Source organism: Silurus aristotelis (genome assembly GCF_946808225.1).
Source record: "Silurus aristotelis genome assembly, chromosome: 29".
In the NCBI taxonomy this organism is placed as follows: Eukaryota; Metazoa; Chordata; class Actinopteri; order Siluriformes; family Siluridae; genus Silurus; species Silurus aristotelis.
Genome location: NC_139602.1, coordinates 3,472,955 through 3,484,461, shown reverse-complemented (window position 1 = coordinate 3,484,461; position 11,507 = coordinate 3,472,955). Strand labels below are relative to the sequence as shown.

Below are 11,507 nucleotides of genomic sequence, written 5' to 3'. Positions count from 1 at the left end.
ACACACACACACACACACACACACACACACAAACGCACGCACGCAGAAAGTCTGTTCCACCCTGACCTATTGAACAAAAGGAATGACAGTATCTATCTATCTATCTATCTATCTATCTATCTATCTATCTATCTATCTATCTATCTATCTATCTATCTATCTATCTATCTATCTATCTATCTATCTATCTATCTATCTATCTATCTATCTATCTATCTGTGGTGCTGTAGGTGCAGAAAACTCAAGACCTTTCAATCCTCAATAACAGTGTCTTCATGGAGATTACATTGAGCACTGGGGGATTTCGATGCTGGAACAGTTTTTGGGCCTCAGATTGAAGTGAACACGTTTTTGAAAGTGTGCTGTATATAGTTAGCAGTGCCTCTAGTGCATGATGATGATGATGATGATGGATTTGTGATTGTACCACTGATGCCATGATGAGATGTAATCAGATATGAAATGGTGATGAGATGTGTTGAGATGATGTGATATGATGACATGTGATGTGATGAGATGAGTTGTGATGTGATGTGATGATGAGATGTGATTAGAGGTGATGTGATGAGGTGATGTGATGTGATAAAATAATGTAATGAGATTTAATGAGATGAGCAGCAATGGGATGTGATGAGATGAGTTGGAGATATGTGATGTGATGGTGATGTCATTTGATTTGATTAGATGAGATGTGATGTGATTAAAAGTGATCTGATGAGATAGAGATATGTGATGAGATGTGATGGTGATAATTAGATAAGATGAGATTAGATGAGATGAGATGGAGATATGTGATGAGATGTGATGTTGAGTTGAGTTGAGTTGAGATGAGATGAGTTGAGTTGAGATGAGATGAGATTAGATGAGATGGAGATATGTAATGTGATGTGATGGTGATAATGAGATGAGATGAGATGAGTTGAGATGAGATGGAGATATGTGATGTGATGTGATGTGATGTGATGTGATGTGATGTGATGTGATGTGATGGTGATGTTGAGTTGAGATGAGATGAGATAGAGATATGTGATGTGATGTGATGTGATGTGATGTGATGTGATGTGATGTGATGGTGATGTTGAGTTGAGTTGAGTTGAGTTGAGATGAGATGAGATGAGATAGAGATATGTGATGTGATGTTGAGTTGAGTTGAGTTGAGCTGAGTTGAGTTGAGTTGAGTTGAGTTGAGTTGAGTTGCGTTGAGTTGAGTTGAGTTGAGTTGAGTTGAGACGAGATGAGATGAGATGGAGATATGTGATGTGATATGATGTGATGAGATGTGATGGGATGTTGGTGTGCTGTGATGTTATGTGATGAGATGATATCTGATTAGATGATGATGTGATAAGATGATATGTGATTGATGGTGCGCACGGCGTGAGGCTTTGGTGCTCAGCTGCTGCATCTTCTACCCTCTATCCCTCCTCCCACTCCTCCTTCCCATCCCTTCTTCCTACCCCCTTCTTCCTTAACTCCTGCACTTGTTGCAGCGCGGCGATCACGTGACCGCGCTGCGCTTTGAACAGGCGTCATAAATATGCAGCGGAGCGCGCGCGATGCACAGCCCGAAGAGCCGCCGCACACGCACAGCGCGCGCTCCGCTCCCGGTACGCCAAAGACCTGAGAGCGCGTGCAGTTTCGTTTCTTTTCTTTTTTTACACGTTTAAGCGTGTACAATGTAAGTTTTTTAACATTATATAGAGATTTTTATTATTTGATTATATGTGATTGGATTATTCTTTGGAGACGACCGGAGATCCCCAACATCTGCGGGAACTATGTGAAGGTACATAACAACACTTATTTATTTATTATTATTATTATTATTTACTTATTGTGTATCATACTTTTGTTGCATGCACTTTTTTTATTGCAAATTATTGCACATAAACTGATTTTAGGTATTGTTTCAAAGCGCATTATTATTATTATTATTATTATTATTATTATTATTATTATTATTGTTGTTGTTATTATTTTTATTGTTATTATAATTATTATTGTTTTTAGCACTAGTAGTAGTAGGAGTAGTAGTAATTTTTTTCTTTTTTGTTTTACATTACAGCTACTTAGAGCATTTTTTTACATTTCTTTTTTTTTTTTTTTTTTTTTTTTGGAATCAAAATGCAACCAGTGATAACATGCAAAAGATTGATAAGAATAAGTAAATAAATAAATAACTAAATAAATACATCTAAAATATAAAACAGTGCATGTTTGAAAAATAAAAATAAATTAAAAGGAAAACATATCTTTATGATTCGGGTCGACTGCGACCTCTGGTGGAAGTATTTGGCAGTGGGTATTTGGCAGTGCGTATTTGGCAGTAAACCTCAGTAAACAACGCCGTCAATCAACTTCTGCTGAATTAACTGGAGGCAATCAGCTAAAACGATATCACGTTGTTCTGATGTTATACAGCAGTTAAAGTAATTGAAGTAGCATGTCCCTATAAATCAGGATGCTGGAGTCGAGGCGTCTGTCTGCTGTGCGTTAGAGATCTATTATTTACAACAAAATGCATCTAATTTCTTCGATGAGCAGCTGGTTAACGGTGATTCCCCAGTGTGCAGACCCTAGAGGACCCCTCAGATGAGAACTGTTCCCTGAAAATTAAAAAAGTTGATGTTCAATCAGCTCGAGCATATGCAGCGTTTACGCCCTCGAAGGTTTGCTCGTCAAATCTGTTGGGGGGGGGGGGGGGTGCAGGGGGTACTAAAAGCTTTAGGATACCATTTACCTTGAATGCACTTTCTTTGGCTCCATCCTGAACTTGGTGATGCATCAGCCCTTTCATTTACTCTCTAGAGGTTTAGTGGTTATGCTCAGTGTGTGTCTTTAGAGATAAGACTCTAAATTCTAACTCACTGTCCACACTATTTTCTCCACCGCATATAATAGGTTTCCTGAAACATCCTCGGCCACATTGTTCCCTTCTCAGCGGCAGACATGAAGTCTGTTCTGGATGGCGTGGCAGACACCACCTTCAGGACGATCACCTCTGGGCTCCAGTACCTTGGGTCCAACGACGCCAGCTACGATGACCCTACTATCGATGCCGATTTTGTCAAAGGCAGCTACTCGTTTCAGAAACCGCCATCTGCATTCCGCAGCAGCTCCTTCCCGGATAAAATTGGGCCGGACGAGGAACTTATCATCAAAGGGCTTCCCTTTTATCCCACCAATGGCACTGATCTTTTTGGGAACCAGAGCCTGGGTGAGGAAGGGGCGAGTGTGCAGTGCGGGGAAAACTTCATGGACATGGAGTGCTTCATGATTCTGACTCCGAGCCAGCAGTTGGCTGTGGCAGTCATGTCTCTGACCCTGGGGACCTTCACGGTTTTGGAGAATCTGGTGGTTCTGTGTGTGATCTTGCACTCACGCACACTGCGCTGCAGACCTTCATATCACTTTATTGGTAGTCTGGCTGTGGCAGATTTACTGGGTAGTGTCATTTTTGTGTACAGTTTCTTGGACTTCCACATCTTTCGCCGCAAAGACAGTCCCAACATATTCCTGTTCAAGCTTGGGGGTGTCACGGCGTCCTTTACCGCCTCGGTTGGGAGTCTGTTTCTCACAGCCATCGATCGATATATCTCAATCCATCGTCCGCTGGCCTACCGGCGCATCGTGACGCGAACCAAGGCAGTGATTGCTTTCTGCATGATGTGGGCCATTTCCATCATCATTGCGGTGCTTCCACTGCTCGGATGGAACTGCATACGCTTGAACTCTGTGTGTTCAGACATCTTCCCGCTCATCGATGAAAACTATCTGATGTTCTGGATCGGTGTGACCAGCGTCCTTGTGATTTTCATCATCTACGCATACATGTACATCCTGTGGAAGGCCCACCACCATGCGGTTCGAATGCTTAGCCGGACCTCGCAGAAAAGTCTGGTGGTTTATTCCACGGATGGCACCAAGGTCCAGACCCCCCGACCCGAGCAAGCTCGGATGGACATTCGCCTTGCTAAGACGCTCGTTCTCATTCTGGTGGTCTTGGTGATCTGCTGGGGTCCCTTGCTGGCCATCATGGTCTACGACCTTTTCTGGAAGATGAACGACGACATCAAGACGGTGTTTGCGTTCTGCAGCATGCTCTGCTTGCTTAACTCCACCGTAAACCCCATCATTTATGCACTGAGGAGTAAGGATCTGCGCCGGGCCTTTTTGGCCACCTGTCAAGGCTGCAGGAGCAGCAGCATCACGCAACAGTTGGATAACAGCTTGGAGTCGGACTGCCAGAACCGCCACCTGCAGATCCACGCCAACCGGGCGGCCGAGAGCTGTGTCAAGACCACTGTGAAAATAGCCAAAGTGACCATGTCCGTTTCGACCGACACTTCCGCCGAAGCCGTCTAATGCCCTAGAAAGTTCTGGGGCATAAAAAAGGGAAGGAATCATAAAAGCCATGTGCTAAATATTTTGGCATGAAAGTGTGTCCATATCAAGTTCAGCTGTGGCTCACAAGGGATCAAGGGGAACTGATACTGACAATAATAGACCAAGGGTTTCAAATGCAGCACAAAAAAAAAGGGGCAGTTCATTCGTTTCCATTGTTGGATGATGTGTGCCATCATGGCATATTAGTATTAAAGTGCCAAAATCCGTTCTCCTGACGCGAGAGCATCCTTTTCAATCATGGCATCCGTTCTCGTATTGGGAGTCCTACCGTGTTCTTTGTGCCATTTTTCCTCAGTCATATCAATCACGTGTGGATGTCGTTGATTGTCCTCATGAAGGCTTACTACAGTATATTTTTATACTTTGGAAAAGAAAAGAAAAATCAGGTTCTTGAACAATTCAATCTTCTCTCATTGGGACAAGGGGCTATCGATCTTTTTTTCTTATGAACATGTTTAAAGATGTACTGTATGTAGATATTGTAAATATCTGGTAATACACTGTACTATATGTATAATCTGTTTAGTAGTGCTCAAGTATGAATCACAGTTCTTTCGATATCTGTTGAATCGAGTCTGTTAGTGACTCTGGTAGTAAGACGTTCATATAGTGAAAAATTGGCGACTGTACTCCGGAACAAATATACAGTAACATGAAAAGTGTAACTTGAATATCGTTCATTATTGTGTTCAGTCTTTATTTATGTGGTGTTGTTTAGAGGACTCCTATCCCATTGTTGGTTTTGGGTCTCCTCACTTATCCTGACTGTTTCAGAGGGTTTTCTTTTCCTTTTTTTTAAACCATGAATCGACTGTTTATAAAAAAAAAAAAAACGTGCTGTTCGCTTTGATGGACTAATCCAGGAGGAAGATCATGGTAAATCACCATTGCCTAGCCAGAATACTTTAGGAGCTGAGAAAAGACATGGACATCTTGTGTGTGAAATCTTGCTATTCAGTAATAACAATATTAAACTGTAATGTGGTGTTTTTCTTGTGGTTTCTGTTACTGGTGTGGCCAAAAAAAAAAAAAATAAAAAAAAACAAAACAGGCCAGTTCCTGTTATGTCTTTTTATGCAGAATATAGCATAAAAAAAAATAGCAGTCTCTGGAAACATTTTTCGGGTTCGTACACGAGACCTCGATAGTTTTAAACGGCAATACCGATAACGATAGTGACATGTAAAAGAAAATACGTCAGAAATAGACTGAAAATAAAATAAAACAATCCAGCTGTACCATGTTTCATGTATTGTGGTATTGATAGTGATGAACTCGATCTAATACTGTTATGTATAGTATTTTCTGTTTCCTTGGGGGGGAAGAAAAAGAAAAGAAACCTTAAAGTTATGGTGTGCTGGCTACACCTTGGATATAAATCAATCACAGCTGCAGTCGAGTCCTGAGATATATATATAGATATATATATCTTAGTTTTTTTTCTTTTTTTTTCTTTTTATAGGTAACTCTCCAAAGTATGGTGAATTTTGAGTCTAGTCACAGACTCAGTTAATAATTCTACAATATATTAAATAGCACCTGAAATAGTTAACAGTTTGCACAATTGGACTGAATCCCACCAGTCCTTTGAAAAGATTAATCTGCGGTTTAGAACTAGTCATCTGTAAATCCGAATCTTGGCGCATTTTATTGACATTGGCATATCGCTTGAGCCGCCATTTACCGCGATCATTTACCTCGTTGCTGACTTTTCCCTGCAATCGTTATGTGTGTGGAGTGGAGATTAAACACCACCAAACCTTCAACTGGCTTTTGTTCCAAAGTGGCACATGAACATCTGATAATATTGACGCTATGACAACTTGTAATTAACACTTTGCAATGTGGTCTGTTTTAAGGTTTTCAATAAAGTCACAAATGACCAGAAGTCTCCTGGGTGTGATCCTGTTTTATTAACCCACTGCTAGTGAATTTATTAAAATGGATAAAGTGGATCCTGATGATTAATAAATGGGTTTTTTCTCATCTGTTGAAAGTATCTGTGTGTCCAGAGTCATCATTAAGAGAGAATTAATAATGACCAAAGGATGTTAATATAAGTATATTATCACTGGTGGACTGGAGATTTGAAGGACTTTGTAAGAAAATAATAAGTCAATCCAGATACAAATATATGGACTTTTACAGCAACATGTGGTTCTTCCACCTATTCAAACTGCTACCACAAACATGGAGGCGCACAATTATCTTCGGTATCATGAAATGTTCCCTTTACTTCACATCAACTAGGAAACCCAAACACAAAACACCCTCCAAAATCTAGTGGAGCATCTTACCAGAAGAGTGGAGGTTCTAAAAGCTGCAAATGTGAATGGGGATTTTCAAATAAATGCCAATCATATGGTCAGGTGTCTACAAACTTTCATTTATCTAATGTATGTTGGATTGCAAGTGCTGTGGATTCCCAGGACTAAGACTTAAAATAAAGTTTAAATGCCTATTTTTAACAAAAAGGTGCAGATTAGATTAGATTAGATTCACTTTATTGTCATTGTGAAAAGAACAAGTACAGGGCAACTGCATTTCATTTGCCCTGTACTTGTTCTTTTCACAATGACAGGGCATTTCATTTGCCCTGTCATTGTGAAAAGAACAAGTACAGGGCAAATGAAATGCAGTTAGCATCTAACCAGTAGTGCACCAGTGAAACATTAACAGCATGAACTTCTTCATCAATTTGAGCTACAGGAGCTCGTCTGTTGCACCGGACCAAACGGATCAGCCTTCGCTACCCACGTGCATCAATGACCCTTGGCTCCCTGTGACCCCGTCGCCGGTTCACCACTGTTCCTTTAGATACTGATTACTGCAGACCAGAAACATCCCACAAGAGCTGGGGACGCTCTGACCTAGTCGTCTAGACGTCCCAATTTGGTAAACTCGTTCAAATCCTTACGCTCACCCATTTTCCTGCTTCTAACACCGACAAAATGTTCACTTGCTGCCTAATAAATAAATCCACCCACTAACAGGTTCCATGATGAAGAGATGACCAGTGTTCTTTACTTCACTGCACATTGAGGTACATTGGTGGAGCTGGGATTTGAACTCATGATCATTTGAGCAGATATCAGATGGCTTAACAACTGAGCTACATACTAGTTCCTACAATAACTGCACTAGTGATCAGAGATAAAAAAAAAATTCAAGCCTACACTAGAAGGTGCTTAACAAGATACACTGAAGTATTCACAGGTGAACATGTTCAGAGGTTAGAAGAAGAAGAATTGGGAAAATAATCATGAAAACAGTTGAATTGACCATGCAAACCTTTTACAGTTTCATTTACATGTACTGTGACGCCATTTGGCAGAGACCCTTATCCATGGTGAGCCGTTGAGGGAGTTGAGGGCCTGATGCCTGTCGATGTCTAATCAAAGTCTAGATCTTGTTGTTCTTCAAAAACTCCTAAATATTCATTTAACAGTAAGGAAGCTATAAAAGCAAATCAATTGTAGAAATTTGACCTTGCTGTGACCTTGATCCTATTTGGATCTATTCCAAAATTGAATCAGTTCATTTGCTGGTTATAATTCATCATGATTTCATCTGAAATGTCATATACTGTAAGCCAACTGCTTTCGAGATCTCATGCTAATAGGTTTCTCGGACAGTAAATGGATGAACATCTGAGTGAAAGAGATAACGCTTCTTCCACCTAGTGGCAAAAATTATATATATTTTTTTTTAAAAAGATTTACAACGTTTACTAAAAAGAACATATAATCCTTCACTTTGGACCAAAGTAAAATCGTGATTGTGATTCATGAACGTTCATAAAGCAGCCATTGTTGCTAATCTTCAGACAAAGCTGGGGATGATGAGTCAGCATAAATCTGGAGATCGGGCTTCATTCATCACGATTTGGGGAAAAGAGCACACTCGTGAAAAACTTTTTTGCGAACTAGTTGCTCATTATTCATAATTCATAATTCATGGCTAGGTTACTTTCATAGTGGTGTGAAAAAATTATTTGCCCCCTGCTTAAGAGCTGTCATCTTTTTTATTTTAAAAAACACACACACACATGCATGATAAATGCCTGCTCTGTTTAATCTGACCATCACTTTATTAGAACTTTTCCAGCAATTTGAACTAGCTTTAGCTTGCGAACCGCATCTGTTCATTCCGCAATGGCTGACATTTACAAGACGAGCATTGTGACCGAAGGTCCACCAAAACATTCACAACCAGTTGTTAAGCTTTTTCATGGACTCATGTTGTACTATTGTGTTTTTTTCCTGTAGAACAAAAACACATAATTTGCCTTCCTTTTAAATCCCCAGGAAAACCATAATGAACAGAAAAAAATGCACACAAATGCAGGGAAAACCTGGAGTAATTTTATGAGGTTAATATCGATGCTTCTGCTGGAGATGATGTATGCGAGGGCGGTGCAGCCGTGGCTTCGGGAAAAGGAGACTTGTTGAATTGTGTTTATTGGGTTTCTTGCTTTAGTAATTCCCTTCATGAGACACCTGTCTGAGTTATACAGCGTTTCTGTAGAATATTGATGGTTTTTATAGCCGTGGTGTCATGATGGTATTTGGAGGTGGACTGATTCATGTAGGACACCACTGAAGGCCAAGGTGTGAAACTCACAGCCTGCTACTTACTGTCATAATTATTTCTAAGGCTCTGGGACTCAAGTGAACTACAGTGAGAGCATGTGCAAAAAGGAGAAATCTTGCTGTGAATCTACACAAAATGTCCCTTCCTACAAAGATCATTGACCAGAACCTAATAACCATCTGTGGACCTGCAGGTTTTGCTCACCTCAGAAAAGTGTGATACATGATTTCAGCATCAAAATAAGCCTGAGCATTACCCAATATCTGTGGGAGAGTTGCAAGATGAAAATCACAAACCAAAAAAATAAAGGATTGTGCCAGAAACATTCTGAAAACCTCCAGGCTTCAGACAACTTTGGAGTTGACAGTGCACGTGTAACTTTGAGTGCTGTGAAAGTCTGATGTGCAGTTATTAAAGTTATTATAAAGGGCAATTACTTTTTTACCTGCAGGATATAGATATTGCATAAACCCTTTTCCTTAAACAAATAAAATGACTTATTTTAATAATATTTACACATTGTACAACATGCTCTCCATACAACATACAGTTTACTTTCAAAAATTATTACAATTTGGGATTCTTTAACTTAAATAAATAAACAAACAAACTAATAAATTATATAAAATTGGACATACTGTGTCAGTATAATAAAGTTTATTGTTGCTTTTGCATGATGCCTAAAAAATAAACGACTAATTAAAATAATAAAATATAAAATAATAAATCAAAATAAAATACTGCACATGAATTACTAAACCGAAGCACAGTGTTATGTGTCCCTCTACTGGACAAACTCTGAACTACAATAAAAAAAAAACTATTATATTCATTATATATTAAGGTGGTGGGTGTCCCAATACATTTGAATTATAAATACATTTGTTTTATATATATATATAATTTTTTACCAATTGTATAGGATGTAATACTCATACAAGGACAATTTTTGGATTTAGGAGAAAACTTTAGCACCAGAGACACAAAGAGCTAAATTTTCACATCATGGAGAAAAGTATTGGGAAACCTGACTTTTCCAGCCATATGTGGTTCTTTCTCAAACTGGAGACACATGTATATGGTATAATGAAATTTTTACCTTCACTTCAACCAGAAGACCCAAACCTGTTCCAGCATGACGATACTTCTGTGAACAAATCTTAGGAAGATCTTTCGCTCCAAATAAACCCCTTGGGATAAATTGTAATGGCCCCTCAGGCCTCCGAACCTTATATACATCAGTACCTGAAGTACAATTGTAGCTCAAATGTGCATAAAACTCCACAAAATCTAGTAGAACATCAGAAGAGTGGAGCTTATTAGAAGAGAAAATGGGAATTAAATGTGGAATGGGATGTTTGAAAAGCATATCTTATGGTCAGGTGTGTGAAGTGAAGAACTTCCAAGACACTGATCGTAACATAATTGGGTTTTTTGTGGGTTTTTTTGCAAATAAAAATGTATTTGAAAGAAGAAATCGATTATAAGAGCATTTTTCGATCACATTTTTAAAAAAAAGAAAGAAAGAAAAAAATAGAATCTGTTGTTGAAAATTGGTATAATGGCCATAAGTAATTGTGATTTGAGTGTCACAAAACTTTTTTTTTTTTACATAAAATTTTGAATTTTAACATGAAAAACAAAGACATTTCATCCACCATGAATAAATGTCATTATTTTAATCGATAAACTTTTATTTCTATAGTGTTTCTAACAATAAACATTGTCTCAAAGCAGCTTCGTTCTGTATACATGTAAGTATAAGCGACTGTGGTGAAGGAAAAACTCCCTGAGATGGCATAAGAAAGAAACCTTGAGATGCACCCGACTCGAGAGAGAAACCCGTCCTCATCTGGGTTGCACTAATGGAATGGAATGTCGCTTGTCCAATCAGATTAGTGGCTCAAAAACAATCTAAAATGCTTTACAATAAATAAACCGAAAGCGATTACAGTCTTCCTGGACGTCTCACAGCTTCCCAGGTCTCACATCTGGACTTTCACTTGTTCTCCACGTTTGCTCAGGGTTTTCAGGTTTCCTTCAACTTATGCACAACATGCTGGATTGGTGAATAGGTTCCCAGGTTTGTCTGTGTGTGGTTTAGTGTGATGGACTGGAACCGATGATCTCATCTATTATCCCATGTTGTGTTTGATGATCTTTAGATCTTTATATCAGCCTGACCAAGATACAGCCCTGATTTGAGATGGGCATCATGGATGAGGAGGATTGACATGAGGAGGTTGTAGCTCAGTGGTGAAGGCATCGGATTCTGGATCAGATGTTCACAAGTTCACCATAAGGATGGGCCCTTGAGGAAGGCCCTTAAACTTAAAATTTGCACAAGTTGCTCTGGATAAAGGTGTCCTACAAATGACATTGGACAAAGAGAAGACATTTTTGAATAAATCACAATATGGTGTTTAATTTTAAACTATTGTACTCGGGATGGACAAGATATAACGAGCGTTTTTTGGTCTTACGACCTTTATTTTGAAATGATTCTA

The 11,507-nt window shown here is 39.1% G+C and overlaps 1 protein-coding gene across 1 annotated transcript; it reads left to right on the top strand.

Moving 5' to 3' along the window:
- The first annotated feature begins 1,179 nt into the window (after nt 1-1,179).
- On the top strand, nt 1,180-6,295 carry cnr1 (cannabinoid receptor 1). Its single transcript, XM_083535125.1, has 2 exons — nt 1,180-1,786; nt 2,902-6,295. Exon 2 carries the CDS (start codon nt 2,950-2,952, stop codon nt 4,363-4,365), a length of 1,416 nt encoding a protein of 471 aa, XP_083391251.1. The 5' UTR covers nt 1,180-1,786; nt 2,902-2,949; the 3' UTR covers nt 4,366-6,295.
- The last annotated feature ends 5,212 nt before the right edge of the window (nt 6,296-11,507 follow it).